Genomic DNA, 19210 nt, shown 5'->3' on the forward strand with positions numbered 1-19210 from the left:
TTACTCTTGCCTTGGAGAGGATGTGTCAAAAATTAGGCACTGCACCTTCTGTCATCTGAAAACTCAAAAGGCTACATTTTTGCAGTCATTGACAGAATTAATCACAGCTTTCCAGTGTAACATGTCAAAAGATGAACGGTGACCATTTACAGCTACAAACTAAATTGCATTGCAAAACCTGTTTAAATGTTAAACTTTTTTTCCCCTGCAGATTTTAAAACTTGATTGTAGGCTTTGCTTGAATGAAAATGAAAACTCTCACATCTGTATGACTCCTCTCTCTCTCAGCTCCCTCCATAATTAACATTTTTATTACCATTAAGGTGTCAATGTGATTTTCAGTTTTGCCTCAGCGAAAGCTACTCCTGCTTGTGAAATCTGAAGTGCTTTAAATCTTCTGTGGTCAATGCGTGTGTTTACATTTTTGTCAAAAAAAATCCCTTCCTTTTTATCCCGACTACTTCTTTCAGTTTCTGGTCATTTTTGGTTTTGTTTTTTTGCACTTTAAAAAAAAATGTATCAGGAAAACAAACATTTATAACACCACTGACATGTTTTTACACATTTTTAGAATTGCATTTGAGATCTAATATTGAAACAAAGTTAAGATGAGGCCACTTCAGTCCACTCCTAGACATAGTATGATGCAAAAGCTGTTTCTCTTACTCGTGTCCTCGTGTTAAGAAAAACAAGCACCAGCAGTGCAGACAAAAAAAAAACCTGTCTGTGATACTTTACAGAAAACTCTAAATTCCTTAAGCTTACAAAAAAGAGAAAAAAAAGCTTGTAGCTACCATCGTCAATGCCCTGATTTCATCCAGTAACTACTAAAGCTACTAGAAGGGTAATTTCATGCCAGGTAGCTCCCTCTCCTTGCTCAACTCTGACTAAATAACCAGACCCAGAGGGCTCCTTCACAGCAGGTGTTCTGTTAGTGCCTAACCCCGTACACCCACCCACCCTCTCTTGCCTCATCACTCCACCCACATTACAGTGAGCACAGAGGAGGCCATGCTCCCCTCAGCGTTAAGACAGAACACTTTGTTACAGCTCTATTAGCTAACTAATCTGAAAGAACTTTATTTTATTAGTCCCTTAAGACTCCTGCCAAGGCCCTTTTCATCCTTTATGGATTCAGTAACTGTGCAGACTCCGTCTCCCTGCCCCTCCCCTTTCCTCCTGTCTCTCCCAATCCTTCAATCCCTCCATCTTACATGCTTGCTCGCCCCTTCACATACAATAGAGCTCTGTGGTACTGGCAAGGTTGCACCAACTGCGCATTACAGATGCAAGTGCACGCACACAAACAGGAGATATTGCATACACCTCACATGAGTCCTCAGTTAGTCGAGCCCCAATGCAGTCTAAATAAGCAATAGAGAAGACGATGTATGAAGAATTGAAAAGCAAAGTTAGATGCAGGAGGGATTCTCACTTTGTAGAAAAATGGAGCTCCAACGGCAAGTCAGATATTCAGTTGTGAATTGATAGCCTCACTGAAATCATCAACATTTGCCTTATATGGCTTCCGCAAGATTTCCCCCAACTTGCCCACAACCCACAAGTAACACATTCTGAAATGTGTGGGAGGCAAAAAGGTCTCAACATGATTTGGGGAGAGCTCCATATACAGACAGTTGAGATCTGAGATGAGGAGGTGGCCTATGCCACAACAAGTTCTGTGAGTATTACCATAGCGTATTTCACATGCCACAGATGATGTGTACTTGAGCAAGTCATCCAAAATTGCTGCCCCCAAGTGCCTTTCATTTTAATTCACTTATTTCACTTGCAGTCACAGTAAGATGATATCTCTAGTGACAGGCCATTTTGACCTATACATTTGATCAAATGGGAAAAAAGATTGGGATTCTGTGATGTCAAAAAAAATGAAATATTCAGTAAGAGTTGCCATTAAAAATGAATATGGGGAAAGAGAAACAAAAAAACACTATAGCATACTGTATATCAACTATATGTGCTTTATAATAAATGAAAGGAAAACAGTGAGGTAGAATCCCCACAATGATTCACAAGGGTTTTAAACAGCATATTTAGCTTTTCAATCTTTTATAACTGATGAGTTAAGAGGAATAAGAAAAACCTTTCATATTATTCATAGAATTTTAAAAATCCATTGTTACATAAAGGCAGCTAAACTGCTCAGTGAAGAGCTACAGGGGATTCTATATTTATTTCTATATTCAATGACAATTTTGATGTCAAGTGAGAGATCAAACAGCACCAGCCTTATCCCTGGTTTGAGGTTTGAAACATTTATTCCTGATGGTCCAGATGTTTTGGGCTTCTTTTTTTTTCTTTTCTGTTATACCACTTCTTTATTCTCTCAGCTACTATGTATGACTGCACTGTAAGGAATTGTTTAGGAAAGAGCTCAACAAAACAGAAGTGACATCAAACAGTGGGCAGCTCCCACATGCACTTCGCTGAAGGGGAGTTTGGACGTCTTGCTCAATATGCAAGGGCTGATGGCATGGCGGCCCAATGGCAGCACTGGGCCTCATGCCAGAGGAAAGCACTGCACGTAGTGGCTACATGTACATCCAAACGTAAGTGTGCATGCATGCACACACACAGACATATACACACACTGAAAAAGAAGGAGACAGGCATGTGAATGCATAAACAAGCAAGGATAGCATTGCACATGCACACAAAACCACACACATGTGCATGGCAGAAACTCTAATAATGCCATCAGAGATAGCCTAATGATATTGGAGGGCAGAGTGTGCGGGTTCGCTTTGATCTTCCCTCTTTCCCTCCTCATCCCTCAAAGCTTGTAGCAAAGAAAGAAGCTGAGCAGAGCAGAAAGGGAATAAGGGGGGAGAAAGAGTGAGAGAAGAATAATTGCCAACCTTCATTTAAAAACAAGAAAAAGGGATACCACTGAAGTGAACCTTGCGGCAAAAAAAAAAAAAGAAAAAAAATCAAACTCGTTCTTTTTGCCTGCCTGTACCTGCAGAGCATACAATGGACAGTTGACAGCCCACGGCTCTCACAGCTGCCCCTCAAGCCCTGACTGAACAACAGGGCTGGATTTGGCTGGAGAAGCTGCTGCAGTCCAACAGATTCTCTCTCAGAGGAGCCAGAGACAAATACACCATGTCAATCTGGTCTGTCAGTCCAGCTGATAGCTGCCAACATTAACCCTACGCCTCCTACATGTCTGCTTCCTCCCATAACATACCGAGACAGGTAGTTTCTGATCCTAGCTGTCAATCAAATTTCCAAGCCCATTCCTCCAGTCATACAGGGAAAAAATTGTCAATCAAGGATGTAGCAAAGTAAAACAGGAATCCCATAAGCTCTCTGTTTGTACCAGATCAAACGGCTTGTTTGTGTTTGTCAGTTTGTTCATCAGCTGTAGTGAACCACTATGTCCGTTGATGTGACGGTGTCTTCCAGCCTAGCAAGCACATCTGACTCCACTGGCCATGACGGATTGTGGGCACGGATCTATTTTGGGGGATCTGAAAACGCTCAGAAGGACCTGACAAAAGATTAAGGCCTATGTGTGTCTGCGCCTAAGGGGGCAATGCAGCAGCTGCAGAGGCCAAGGAATGACAGTTGTGAGGAACCAGGACACTGCACCGTATAGTGCCTACTGAATGCACAAATAGAAAACTGAATCATTTCTCTGAAGCAAATATTCAGGATATTCAGGTTTACAAGTCATATTCTAGAGTATGAGGTGTCCATTGGTTTTTGGCTGTTTGACCAAAGTGTGCCAGCAGCAATGTTAAAAAAACATTGGGGGGCAGTTCAGGAAAATCATTTTTAAAATATACTGAACTTCCTCAAAAGCAGCATTGTAATCTAATTTGCACAGCCGTCTAAACAAACAGTGAATCCCCTATGCAGTGTAAGGCAGCGTAAAACAAGAGGATCAATAACAACTTCACATATTTTCTCATTTCACGGTAAGTTAGGAATGTTTTAAAGGTAGCTTTACACAAAGGCTGCAATCGGGGCAAAGGTTAACCTACTGTGGTTCTATTAAAGGTGAAAGAAAAAGCATCCCAACTCCAAAGCAGGTTCATTTACATGTTTTAGAAGCATTTAGATCAGACACTGTAGTATCTCCTCAGCCAGTACCAGCTAAGACAGTAGTGAAAAATGTGACTGCTTTATTGCTTTGTTACGACAGTGACGTGCAGTCAAGGCAATCATTGCATGACCAGTTAAATCTAAAAACAGACGGTTAATTAAGCGTCAACGTGAAATCGACCTCTCTTAAGTATCAGAAGAGTATGCTGTCCTATAAAGGATCTCACGGTCCCCATTTTGATCCATCCTGGAAATTACTGCCATGTTGTGGCCACAATTAACTGTTGCCTATGAGGTTTTCTTGAGTACTAGACAATGAATCTGTCCCTGTTATTTTTATAGACATAGCAGCACTTTTTGGCACTCTGTGCATGGACATTATGAGTAAACCTGTGCTCTTTGAGACTGACAGGAGACCTGTGTGCTTGTGTCACACCATTGTGGGCTCACCTTTCATTATCTGTGCATGTTTTACTCATGTAAGCATGATGTACAGATCTGCATTTAGAAACAAAATAATGATTTTACACTGTGATTTACAATCTCAAATCTCTTTTAATCTCTAATCACCTTGGTCAAGATGTATGACCAACAAAAGAAGTGAAGCAGAGCTTCCACAGAGGAGATTCAGATTATGGCAACTTCTTCAACTTCCTCACACAGTTCACATCTTGTCTGAGTGTGGTTATTTTGCAGCTATTAAAGAGACACATCTTTTCTGAGCTCATGAGATGCTGATCTCTCTTTTGGAGACAAAACCAATTATCCAACGCAACATAAAAAATGTAAAATAAACTCTAAAAAAGCTCATCTACAACACAGGCTCATTAATGAAGCAGTAGCATTAATCTTTAAACACCAAAAATGCCATATACAAATTTGCTAGTAACAGTTTTCTTGTAGTGAGGTGTTTTCACATGGGGTATTGCTATTTTTACTGCAGGAAAGGATCTAAATAATTCCTCCACATCATTTCAGCTGATGGGTAAATATTTATCATCACTAGTAATATTTTAAGATATTGCTCCTTCTACTCAACATTTTAAATTTTAAGTGTCAGTTTCCAAAATGTAACAATGATCCTAATGCTTCCTCAGTCTCCAGGCTAATTGCAACAAGATGTAGGTGAGACTGTCATCACATTTTCTGGGTGGTCCACTACTCTCATGGGTGTATTAAGTAACTAAATCGCTCAAACAAACTACAGCAGCATTTTTACTTTTCTTGTTCAGTTTCATACCTGTTTATGTGATACATGTGCATTGCACCCTGCCATCATGCATTTGGGTTGTTTTTCCAAATTAAGCTTCACAATATAAATTGCCATTTTCCACACAGTGTGATGCATTTTTACATGTGCATCGTGTGCTGCTGAGGGTAATGAAGCTGTGAGTAGGTGGTGTGTTCAAGTTCCAAGAGGAATGAAAGAAAAATTATGTGGCCATGACAAGGAACATTTTCTTTAGTGTTGCCATTACAATGAAAAAGACCTCTTCACCTTTTCTCTGACTCTACATTAAAAAGAAACACACATCAAAGAACACAGAGGACACCTCACATATTTTCTGCAATTTTTTGTACAGAACTTTCATAGACAGGATTACATCTTTTAGCCCCCTGTAGTTTCCATTGAGTACACCACTCTCCTCTACCAACACATGCTTTATCTAACAGTGATCAAATCCAGTATCTCCCAAAAGTGAGTACACACCTCACATTTTTGTAAATATTTTAATCGTATTGTGGAGCTGGTGGATGTTAGAGACCTTGGGCTCCTCCACCTTCCATTTGAGGATGCCCCACAGATGCCCAATAGGGTTTAAGTTTGGAGGCATGCTTGGCCAGTCAAGTACCTTTACCCTCAGTTTATTTAGCAAGGCACTCGTCTTTTTGGAGGTGTGTTTGGGGTTGTTTTCATGTTGGACTTCTGTCCCGTGGCCCCATGATGATGATCATGTTCTGCTTCAGTATGTCACAGTGCATGTTGGCATTCATGGTTCCCTCAATTAACTGTAGCTCCTCAATGCCAGCAGCACTCATGCAGCCCCAAACAATGACATCCCACCACCATGCTTGACTGTAGGCAGGACACACTTGTCTTCGTACTCCTCACCTGGTTGCCGCCACAGACCCTTGACACCATCTAAACCAAATAGGTTTATCTTGGTCTTATCAGACCACAGGTAATGCACGTCCTTAGTCTGCTTGTCTTCAGCAAACTGTTTGCAGGCTTTCTCGTGCATTGTCTTTAAAAGAGGCTTCCTTCTGTGACAACAGCCATGTGATGCAGTGTGTGGCGTATGGTCTGAGCACTGACAGGCTTACCCTCCACGCCTTTAACCTCTGCAGCAATGCTGGCAGGACTCATACATCTATTTTCAAAAGACAACCTCTGGATATGACGCTGAGCACGTGCACTCACCTTCTTTGGTCGAACATGGCGAGGTCTGTTCTGAGTGGAACCTGTCCTGTTAAACTGCTGTATGGTCTTGGCCACCATGCTGCAGCTCAGTTTCAGGGTGTTGGATATATTCTTATAGCCTAGGCCATCTTTATGTAGAGTTCTTTTATTCAGATCCTCAGAATACTTTGCCATGATGTGCCATGTTAAACTTCCAGTGACCAGTATGAGAGAGTGTGAGAGCAATAACACCAAATTCAACACACCTGTTCTCCATTTGCACATGAGACCTTGTAACACTAATGAGTCACATGACACCAGGAAGGGAAAATAGCTAATTGGGCACAATTTGGATATTTTCATTTAGGGGTGTACTCACTTTTGTTGCCAGCGGTTTAGGCAATAATGGCTATACAAGTTATATAATTTACACTGTTATACAAGCTGTAGAATGACTACTTTATATTATATCAAAGTGTCATATCTTCAATGTTGTCCCATGAAAAGATACAATAAAATATTTACAAAACGGGTGTACTCACTTTTGGGAGATACTGTATATACACAAAAGTACCAAACTGGGTATGCAGGCAATGATCAGAATGTCTCATTCACCATTACCATCACTAAAGCTACTGTTTGAAGAAAATGAACATTCAATATCCAACTAACTACTGCGTATGCGATGCATGCAAAAAAGAAAAAAAACTGCGATGACATGTCGTGTATGAACACTGGAACACCCCTCTCATGAGATTCTCTTTAAGCAGGCCATTATGGGATTTCTGGGCAAGGAAAACAAAGCAAGACACTACTGAAGGGTGGTTAAACTAATCATTTGTGCTTTGAGCAAACATAATCAATTAAGTTAAGAATTTTCAGTGACTGTTTGGTTTTGACTTAGAAATGTGTATTTAGAATAGAAAAAAGAAACCCAAATGCATTCTGTTTAATCGTATCATTATTTATGACTTGTTGTCTCATCTTTGTTATGTGCTGTACAACGCAAACTTAGGATGATGAATGGCTGGTCGATCTGGTATTTCCTCCCCATATTCAGTTTTTCCATTAGTCATCATTTCTGCTGTAACTACCCACCTCACCCTCAGCCCCCAAAAAACAGCCACAAGAAACAAACACTGTCAAAACACTCGTTAACTTCTTTGTTTAAATAAAGCCCACACTCAGTGTAAATACCCAGAAGACCACGCTGGAATCTAAATTGTGACCGCACAAATACCACTACAGTCAGTGAAGTCACTGGGGAGTTAAGCTTTTTACAACTTCCATAATTAGTAGTCCTGTTTTTATCTCGTTTTTAAAATGTAATCAGCTGTTTCATAGGGAGTTTATCAAAACTGAACTGCACTACTTTATAGTGTTTATGGTACATTTAACAAGTACAATTATGGTCTGACTAACACTTGGAGTACTAAATGAAAGACAAAGGTAAGCAACTCTGTTCCATGTAAACTCAAGCTAGTCTGCTCAGTGGTATTGTTATGGTTGTAGGGTCGGGATCCAGAGCAGCTCTTTACTTCTCTCACGTTATAACAGTTTTAAAGATTTCTGCTAGGCAGGAAGAAGGATTTAGAGAGCTGTGGCACTGGCCAATACACTGGGCCATCCACACTTCTTTTACCACTAGTATGTATTGTCTTCTCAAATGGCAATATAAAAGTAGGAGGCCATTTCACAAGACAGTGGAGTGCTGTGAAAAACAGTCACACAAATTTAAGCTATAGTTTTGAGTAAAAGGTCCCTGGCAGCTGTGGCTCCAAATCTCTCACCCCCTTTAACTGTCACATAATGGCTGCAGTGATGTACTGCAATGCCTGCCCAGTACTTAGTGGTTATCTATTGCTGTACAGTAACAACAGGGCTCCTTCTCCTTAATATGCCACTTTTGCTAGACTAAAATATGGAGGGACCTCTTTACAAGCACGCCACAAAAATACTCTGTCTTCGGGTGAACACCTCACTCTGTTAACACAATACATAGAATGACAAAATGAAGTGAATGGCAAAATAAGAGATGGGATTCAATAGAAAACTGCCCCATTATACAAAGCAATTAATCAATTACTGGGATTGAATCAATATTCCCCGCCCAGTTTGGCAGCCTGACAGCACTCAGGTGTAATTAAAATTGTTGCTATTGACAAATCAAGATGGATGGAGAGTTTGCCGCCTGCACTGATCAGCTTTGAGAGTGATTCACTCTGTGTCACAAACCTGTGGGATAGGTTTTGTTTTTTATGTGTGTGCGTCTACAAATGTGTGATCTGGTATCGCATCAGTGAATGTGTGCACGGTGTCAGTAAGGCTACAATTAGTGTCCTTAAGTTGAGGTCAAGCACAAGTAATGCACGAGGTCAAAGCCCAGTGTCCAAACATCCATTTCACTCTGCCACCTTCAATTATCAATGGGTTATTCCCATTAAGCTGACTGCTAAGAGTGTTAAATAATTTGGTCATGTGTAAAGTCTATCCAAGCAAATGATGATCAAGATGTTAATCTAATCTAATCTAAATTTAGGAAAGTGCTCAAGTGTAAAGTATACAGAAAAGCTATGAAAGTATGTCTTTCTTTCAAAGTGGAACATTTTCTTCCACCTTTCAGAGTCACAGATAAAATAGGAATCTCAATTAGAAGGTGATATCAGATTCTAAGCCTTTAAGATGATACCAGCAGGGTAGCTGAATGTGGTGATGGATGAGCAGCTGGCTAAGAAAGCAATCAGGAGCTTGTCAGCCTTCAAGGGACAAAAATGTCACACACAGACTCACAAAAGTTTCAAATAAAGGCTTTGATTAGCTTCCAGTTAATTGGTGATGCTGCGATCACCTTTTCCTTTTCCCTCTGCCTCATTCCATCTTTGACTATCTTTCTTTTCACATAAGACAACATTTAGAAATTACATCTGCAAAAAAAAATAATTTCAACAGTGCTTGGTGTTTACATGAAGCTTGGCAGGAGTCAAAGGAACTCTTCAAAAGCAATATCAGAGGCGTCAATGATCAGTGCAAAAACAAAAATGCCAGAACATTCTTTTTCAGAGATGTAAGACATTTTTTATTGAGGGATCCATGCCTTAAATCTCTTGAGACTGGCCCTTAAGCATTAAAAAGAACAAATAAAAGGAAAATAAGAACAATGTTTCATGAATTTGAGCACAATTTTCAAAGAAGTGTCACGAAGGAGTCATTTATTGCACTATTAAAAAAGGAAGACAATTTCAATCCCACACAGCTAATGCATTAAAAAGGCATCCCATTAGTCCATTCCTGGTTTTTACCTCTCAGTCAGTTAAAAGGTTAACATATTAACACAAAGAAACAAATTAGCAACTGCAGAGCTGCAACTGCAATGCATCATTTAGTATACTTTTCTTTTAAAGCTTTAGAAAATAAAGCCTGTAATTGTCGGGTATATGAAAAATTAAAGGAGTGCTTTCTACGCCACAGGCAAGTGGCAAAAATGAGGCAGGAAAATTAAGCGATATACAGAATGTTCTATAAACTATCTGACATATAAAACTCTGATGTCCTGGTTGCTTTCTTAGGAAATGCTATACATTTGTGAGGTTTAAAGAAAATCTATTTGTTTGTGTGCAGCTTATGAGCTCTGGGATAGCTTATTAGCTGTGAAAATTGTCAGAATGATGACTTCCACATTAGTGCTTTGTTCTACGGTAAAGCAGTATAGACTATACATTGCCGCCTCTCACTCGAGCTTAAGACCAACAAGAAAGGAAGGATGCACTATCCTCTGCTGCTGTTCAGCAGAAAATTCTCAAGGAGGTAGACATCCAAATTAGTGAAAAACTGAACACAATAAGCTTACCAAGTACCAATTTATTTATACAATCAACCAATTGTACTGGGAGAAAAGTGATACACACAGACCTGTTCACATTTTCCCTGAAATTCTTTAGCATGTTTCTCCAACTGGACCAGTCCTACACAACAATTGTGACCAAATGCAGCCAATTCTGTGTAAATGAAAAGCCTAGAAGATGAAATGCATGACATGCTTATTCATATAAGAAAGAAACCAGTTTTGATGCGATACCTGGAGAGAAAGAAGAATCTCCTGTATAGAAATGTTAAAGCAGCACCACACAAACATATTCAAATGTCATTAGATGGTTGAATCTAAAACACTGCCTTAGAAAATAGAAAGCCCATTCAGACCCAAATGAATAAACACACTCATTTTGTATATAATGTGTGAGTAATAGCTCATAACAGCAAGGTTATCCTTCAAATGCATCTGGAAGTGGAAAAAGTCTCATGTTCTAATAGTTCTCTTCATTCTACAATATTATTATGTAAAGCATAAAAATGTATTCTCTCATCAAATCAAAGCACCCTACAAATCAAAGTTAAGGCAATTACAATCTTATTCCACCCTTTCAAATGGCAACAGCTGTTTCCCCATGGTCAAAATTGCAGCATAATTGCACACGGTAGCATATGGTTATGGCTGATTAATCCAACTGGGGGTGAAGGCCCATTATTCCTGCATGGGATGGGTAAATAGGCAGTGGATCCAAGTGCTGGATAGACGGGTAATGGGATGGCGAAAAAGAGAATGGGCCTTTGATGAGATGTCTGTTAAAAATGGCGTGATTGTCAGAATCGATCAGACCCTCTACCGTCCTTATCCAAGTCTTTAAAATGATCTGCTTGTCATCTGGTTTCTTCAACGCAGAGTAATGCCAGTGGTGCAAATCTTTGCAGAAAGGAGGAACAGTTTAGTCCGGGTCCCTTTTATTATAAGATATGTATTGCTGTGGGCATTTCCAATTTAATCCCCCTTCATGAACTCCATGAACTAGTAGTGGGGACATTATTGTAGCTCCAGGGGAACCCGGTGTGTATGCCAGAGATGTGATAGTTAAGACTGCTTACTGGTTTGTGGGCTTAGACTGGCCACCGCTTGTAAACAGATGAACACCCACAAGCCCATAGAGCTAATGTATGCATTCAAATTCATAGTTCACCGGCAAACACACTCACACAAAACACATCCCCCGGGGAACAGCAATTACAGGGTTCATAGGTGGTTTCCAAAGCCTCCAGCCAATCTGAGTGCATTTCAATTGTAAACACACAAGGATCCACATGAGTGCGTTGGGTTTGGGGGCCTCCTGAAGCTAGTGTCACTCTAAGGTCTGTGCTCATTTCCATCTAGCCAGATGAGGGATGATGATGGTAAACAGGCCTTGACTGTGACCCCCCCCTGCGTGTTGCGAGGTGCATAATGTCCCACTTAAACAGTGAGGGAAAAGTTCAAGTCTGTAATCACATTCATACCTCCTGCTTATTATTTTGTTGAAGTCCTTTTGGAGTCTAATTTGAAGGACGTAAGCAAGAGCCGATCATGCTCACTACGAGGTATTGTGCATTGGAATCCCACGTGTGTGGCACAGAAGTACAGAAGGCCCCCAGATGCTAATTTAACAAGCTGTGAGAGTGCACAAGTGTGGCTTGGCTTGCCTCAGCAAATATGAAAAACACAGGATATGCTTTCAGCACAGTGATATTAAAACAAGGTGGAATGCCCTACTGTAAATCCTTCAATCCATTCGCAGTGCATAAACCTTGTTCATGCTGAGGCTTTATTGTTCCAGCTCACACACAGTAGATCGAAAGGAGCAGAGGCTTCAAAAGGAAAAAAAAAAAAAAAACACTGTAGTGTTCTTTCTGAAAAGCCAAGTACAATAAACATGTAAGCTATCAGTGTTCTCCATACCGTACATCAAAGGGTAAATACTAACACCTGTAAATAAAGGTGCAAAAAACGCACAAGCTCAGCCTTTACAAATACATTCTTCAAACCACCTTCAACTTCTGCTGTGCATGAAAATGTGCACTCACAAACACGAGGAACAAATGGAGCAATAATTTCTGTGCAGGTAATCTAACTTGGCCTAGTGCAAAGCAGAATGATCAAAGAAGACCATGTCAGAGAAAAAAAGACAGTCAGCAGTGCTGGTTTAATCCAGTATAGTCATTGCCCCAATTAGACTATATGGCTGAACAATGAAGCCAACTCATCATCACTACTAAAGCCAAAAGGGAGAAGAGTACACCCTCTGTTTTTGGATTCACAAAAATATTCAAATTGCTTTCAGTCATTCAGCAATGACCCTTGTCTCTCTCAGTGTATACTGACAATTCCCAGCTGGTCTGGGTGGCCTCTTTTCCCATTCCCAGAAGCCAAATTAATAACCATGCAAAGACAAATAGGACAGCCATGGCAAACAGACTCCTTTGTGCCATGTTCCAGGCAGTGGGCAAAATGACAGCGGCTTAAAGAGACTATTTGTGAATTAGGCTACTACATCATCGCCTCAGTTTGTTCTGGTCAAACTGTCTGGACTGCACAGCACTTAGAATAGCATAATCTGAAATTTCCAATTTTCCAATAAAAATGCCTCTTTTTGAGGTTACATAGCTATTTCCAAGAGAGGAGCTGGTTGAAATTTTAGGATTAAACTTCTTACAATGTTCCATGAACTGAAAATGAAAAAAAAGGGAGAGTGTCTGGCATGCCAATGGGGGAATTTAGGGAAGCAATCACAGAACAGAAAGTTGTGAAATGGTATTGATTATTCCTTACTATTGTTACTTTGCAGCACCCTCTAGGAAGGGAGCCACTGTTGGTGGCCCCATTTTTATGCCACCTCACTTCACGTTAAACTCTCATCCTTTCTTTCCCATCTAAGCGCATCAATTTTTACACTATTTTGTCACAAAGATCAAACAGCAGACAACCATAATCAGGATCATTTTCCTCCTCTTCCTATTCTTCTCCCTCCGCGATGATTCTCCGGGGAAGTGACAGTTCATGTTCTGTTGGTTCTACACCACGAAGAATTGTTCATCCTAATTAAATAATTCATTGTCCAATTTAAAGAATAGCCTCTGACTCAAGCAAAAGTACCACGTGTGAGCAATACAAGTTTACCGAAGACTTCTCACGTTGATAGTGTGCAGAGAGTGTTTCTTGATATTTCTCTTTGAAGTGTTTTTTTTAACATATATTTAAGCAATTAGTACGCTCTGTCATAAATTTTCAAATACTATGTGTGGCAATTTAATAACATAGTCCCACTCTTAACCTTCTTGGCTGTATGGTACTGGAAAATCGGGCCAAGATCAATAAATAAAAGTCCCACTTCAAAAAGCTCTGAAAGTGCTATCCAGAGAGAAAAACAGAAGGTCTTTAGTTACACCTCTCTCTTAGACTTGCCACTACTAGAGACCTTCGGTGGGTAGTTTTGTTTTATTGAATGTAGCGCAGTGAAACTCTAGACATCCCTCTGAGAAATCTATCACTGGACTTTGACCATGAGTTTTCTTGCCAGCCCTGAATACTAAAAGCGATATGTTGTGACCTTTTGCCAAAGTGCTGGCTGCAGGGATCTACGACAGCCTCGCTTTTTTTCCTCTCCTTCCCTTTGAAAATCATTTCACAGGGCACAGCTGCTACAAGGAAACAGAGATCCCCAGTCTGTCAATTAAGATGAGTGACAAATCAGGACATTTGTAGTCTGGAGACATTCTCTCAACCCCTCTGTCTCCACAAATCATTCTCAGTCCAATCTCAGTTGATTCTTTTTTTCTTTTTTTTTTGGCTTAGCTCAATTCACTTACTTCAACTTTGTTCAAATCCATAACAATAAGTTTCAGTAATCCTACAAAGAACGTGTGTACTTGTTACTAATAAAAATGTGATACACAAAAGACCAAAGCTGACTGTAAAGGGTAACGGGAAATAGATTAATAGTCTTGATGTAAAGTGTCCCTTGCTCACAGTGTTTCAGACACTTGCAGTCTGAGTTTTATCTCCAAAGGGGCTGGAAATTACCTTCTCAAGTGGGGGCAAATAAAACACACAATGACCATTTAGTGGAAAAGATGAGTCACATCAAGGTAACAAAAATGCAAAAATCTCTATCTCAACATTTCTCCCTTGAAAATGCAGCTTCACCTTCTTCACTGAAGCAACTGATTAAGTTACTAAAAATATCTGATGATCACCTTCAGTTATGCACCCTTTTTTGTTGCTTGTAATAAGAATGTGTTAAATTTTACTTTCATCGAAACGAGTCAAGAGCTTTTCCCAAAAGGCGACCATCTCATTTCATTCACACAATTTCAATCAACTTTCCTCTAAGATTGAAAATGGAGATGACACACTGCACTTCTATGATTGTGTCAAGATTCATGTCCAATACATTAAGCTACAAACACACCACAGCTCTAAAAATGTTGTGGCTGATTCCTGCGCCATGTCCTAGTAGCGCCACGCACCCTGTCATAACCACGCTTACTAATGTTAATCTGAGTGCCACTCCTCTGACAGAATGAAATCCTGAAGTCCCTGCGAAGCTCCTCGAGTTGAGCTGTAGCTAGTCAACATAATCTGGAGACGTTGAGTGACGCCGATGTGTCTGTGCCAAACATGACATTCCAATAGAGTCCTCCCCTGCTGCTCAAAGCTCCAAAATAGACATGTTAGAAATGACAAAACCAGCAGGCGAGCCCAGCATTGTCTCGGCATGACCTCAGTAAGCGAATGAGAGTGAACAGTGGGACAGACCAGACAGCTCTTATAACTGTCACTTTAAACACAATATCCAGACTGAGTTTGCAGAAAGGCTTTTTTATTCAATTTCAAGAAAAGAGTGTGCTTATGTGTCAGTAACCAAAAATAAGGTGTTTAAAAGTTAAAGGGTCTTTGTTTAAACCACGGAATGCTTTCCTATTTTGGATATAATCAGAACTACTGATGGACTAAATGCTAATTTTTTGCCATCACTTTAATCCTGATGTACATCATTTAATAATGAGACATTTTTTTACTCTTTTCCCTGCCACACAATGACGATGAATGACAATGTATGAAATAAAAGGACCGAAGAAGATCCCTCTTTGCTCACCAAGCCCTAAAGCAAGACTTCATAGCACTTTGGTCTGATGAAGGCTGTTCTCCCATCGTTAAAAAGCTGTTTTAGCAGACTGGTCATTAAAATATGGCAAGCACTGGCTGACATGTCCATCCAGAGGCAGGCTACTTGCCTCATCATGTTCTTTAATCATCGGGTGGAAAGAGAGCATCCCACACTGGGGTCACTTTCAACGAGCTGCACTCTGAATGGTCTGAAGAGAGTCCAATTAAATCCTACATTTTCTGACCCAAGAGTGACTATGTAATGGAATCTGAGAGCTGCTGCTGGATGGATTGAGCAGAAAGAGAGTGGGAGTGATTGCAAGCCTTCATCCCCAACATACATAGTCACATGCATGCATAATTTCTGTATGCATCAGTGCATAACCACAGAAAAACTCGCAAAACATTCTCCCCGGGCCACCTCTGTAAATAATGTGTTCTTATTTAACTTGCTTGGTTAAATAAGCATTCAGAGGGAAAGAGAGAAGAGTGGGGCAAAGCATCTAGAATCAGATACAAACAGCAGGAGAGAAGCAGTTATAGAGAAAGAGGAAACAACAATGTCAGGACTCCTAATCCCTAGGACACATGAGTTATCAATCTGTTGTAAATGTCAAGCGCTGGGATATACCCCTGTGAATGATGGATATCGGCCTTGTTTGTTTGTGTGTGCACTTTTTTTTTTTAATTCATCTTTCCTACATTGTATTATTGAGTAAGCCCCACAAGAGCTTAGAGTCTATCTTGAGCGGCAATACTCTCTCTTCATAGAGCCATCAGTACCTGAATCCCAACTACCTGAGCGGAGGTGGTGTAGCAGAGGAAGGCAAAGAACGAGAAGATTGTCATCCTGAGACTGTCAGTGTCTCCTGATCCATGTTCAGAGTACATATGTTTGAACATATGTACTCTGAACATGCCTGAATGAGAGGTCGACGAGACACAGTACAAGAGTTCCACTTTGTGCAGTGTGTGATGAAGCTTTGAAGTGTGAAGAAAGAGGACAACCCTCAGTCATGTTCATCATGTTTCCATTTTCATTTTCTAGCAATTTTCCAGGCTCTACTTAAGCGAGGAACCCCTGGAGCAACAGCAAGAACCCATGGTGCAAACTCCTGACCCCACTAAATGTGCGTTTGAATCAAAGTGACAGTAATGTACACGTTAATCTACCGGAGCAACCAAGTTTTCTTTTAGAATAGTAAAAAAAAAAAAAGCAACAGACTTTAGTAAAACAGCATAAAAATTAACACCTTGCAGGGCTGTGATAGGTGGGTAAAAATAAAAGGAAGTATGCCTGAGGTTACAGTAGACTCTTTCTGGGCACCGAGTCTCCACAGAAATATTACAGGAGATCTTGTGGGATTATTGCGCTGAGAATTTGAGTCGTTCTCGGGCAACCACTCATGAAAAAGAGAAAAAAAAAAAAGATAATAAAAAAAAGAAGATAAAACGCCGCCACCGATTCCCTGTGAACTGCCACACTTGGCTGGTGCTTCCCTCGGCTCAGGCTGCATAATTCTCAGAAAACCAATTAATTTTCAACATTTGATACTTTACGTCTGTGTGCCCGCTCTAATCGTTGCATTTCAATATGTATGTATTTGTTTGCCGCGCTTGTTTGCCGTGCAAAGTTTAGTTTCCTGAGGGGAAGAGTGATTAATTATTTTGTACTTATTAATCAGCTTAACATTTTAACAGCTTGGCTCGTAATGGCACGTGACATCAGAGGGGCTCATTACACATGTTCATACTGTAAAACAAAAAAACAGCAGTATAAAATAAATAAATAAATAAGAGTATTCGTTAAAACGGTCTTTTTTGAAAACTTGAGAAGCCTTAAATGTGTCTCATTAGATTCTAGACTTCACCCACATCGGTGTGGGTGAACTCAATGAAGTTTGATATACGTGAAGTGTGGGGAAAAACAGCCTATTTTAAATGTTTATTAAAGCACAAACGTGAAAGTGGTGCCACATTTAACAGAACTCAGCGTGTCACTGATGTGAAGCCTAATGAGAAAATTGTGGGCTACGTGCAAAAGGATGAAGACTGCAAAAATCCGGTGCCACACCACACCGGAAAGGGTTCCACATTAACATCTAACACAGCAGGTAGCTACAAACACCAATGGGCCGGTGTGATGGCTCATCGGTTCATCGGTACAGTGGCGATCCAGCACTCTTCTTACCTTGAGGTTGTGCGCAGTGGATGAGTAAGGAAAAAAATAAAATCCATGCGACGCGCCACATCGATCTGTTAAAGGAGTCCTCAAACATGGTCCCAAACCGGGAGGACTGGACAACAAGTGCCCGGTGAGCTTTAAGCATGCCGTAGTGGCCGAGTCCCGCCGTGGCTGTGGTGCCGTTCGCCTGCTGCTTGATTCTCTCTGTCAGGAGGACCTGCGACCACTAAAGTCGAGCAGAGCGCACCGATCTCGGAGCGCAAAACCAAGCCTCTGCCGTAGCCTGTGGCGACCGGAGAAATTCGGTCAAACTGTGTGTGTGTTTTACAGTCTAAGTTCGCTGTAGTTCCACGAGCCTCGTTGATGGTAAAATATTTCCGTAGGAGTACCGAAACAGAGCGCGTTTGTTTTTCTGAAGGATGCAACTCAATCAGATGAATCCAGGTTAAGTCCAAATACAGTCTGTCTCTTGCTGCACCTGTAAGAAGGAAAGCTGCACCTCATAGAACACCTTTCCCCACTTACACGTCGTGCGTCCTTGAGATGCTGGTTTGTTCTTTTTCTTCGTCTTCTTCTCTTTACTTAAAAACTTCCTCCTTCGCCTTGTCCCCGACGGAGTGCTTAGGTGTTTTTGTTCTTTCTCTTTTCTTCTTCTGCAAAGCACAGAACAGACTTTTCCTCGAATCCTTTCCTTTCTGAAGAGGAGCGCCACAAATGGAGCACACCCCCCGTAAAGTTCCTCCCCAGAGCGCACCGTCAAGGTCGCCAATTTGCTCTGACAGGAGCGGAGAAGAACTACAGCAGTTCGCTGAGCGGAGAATGGGGGGCGGTGGGGGGAGAAACTTGCACACAGTCACAGGATGAGAGTGGGAGCCGTGCCGTAGAGGAAAGCCCGGCTGCCGGTGCCTCGGATGAGGACGAGTCCCGGGTTCTTCGTGAGGTAACGCTGGGATCTGATGCTTCAGCAGCAGCGCAGCGCAGGATGCCACCATGCGGCCATGCGCAAAACCACATCTCCTGTTACAATACAGCCAAGCACATGGTTTCAGGAGAGGATTTTATTGCTTTCCACATCACACAAAGGTGGAATGAATATAGTCCTTTGTTAAAATGATTTAAGGAGCATGCGTCCGGCTTGTGCTGCCAAGAATGTAGTGGTGCTTAGGGTGCCTGTGGAGAAATCACTATGATATTTCTGCAGGGATTTATAGGCTAATGTGTCTGAGTTTACTGACCTTGTAGTACTTTTTATCCCCCGTGGTATCATTAGAGGGATTTATATTTTGGCTGCATTTTAATACTTTGAGCTATGATACTGTATGTTTTTGTAGCACTTTCTGTATTGCTCTTTTCCTTTTTTCGCTGAGGCTACAGGATGTAATTCTCGATGCTATTTGAGGTGCATGGCATGAATATAAAAGGCGTAAATGGGTGTGCTAAGTCGTTACACAGCCAAGACTGAAACTGCTGCATGTTATCTTCTCTGTGTGTCGGAGAAGGAGGAAGACGAGGAGGAGGAGGGTGTGAGAAGAGAATCGTTGGAAGACAGAAGGAGGAAGAGCAGAGAAGAAGGGTGGTTGGTGAG

The 19210-nt window shown here is 41.0% G+C and overlaps 1 protein-coding gene across 1 annotated transcript in view; it reads right to left on the reverse strand.

The window, feature by feature from the left end:
- Positions 1 to 18708, reverse strand: part of sdk2b (sidekick cell adhesion molecule 2b) — a 268384-nt gene extending 249676 nt beyond the window's left edge. Inside the window, exon 1 of the mRNA XM_039616015.1 lies at positions 17632 to 18708. Coding sequence (XP_039471949.1) covers positions 17632 to 17770 — 139 coding nt within the window. The 5' untranslated portion in view covers positions 17771 to 18708. The remainder of the gene's footprint in view (positions 1 to 17631) is intronic.
- Between the last annotated feature and the right edge of the window lie 502 nt (positions 18709 to 19210).

The sequence above is a fragment of the Oreochromis aureus genome, linkage group 8, assembly GCF_013358895.1.
Source record: "Oreochromis aureus strain Israel breed Guangdong linkage group 8, ZZ_aureus, whole genome shotgun sequence".
Classification (NCBI taxonomy): Eukaryota; Metazoa; Chordata; class Actinopteri; order Cichliformes; family Cichlidae; genus Oreochromis; species Oreochromis aureus.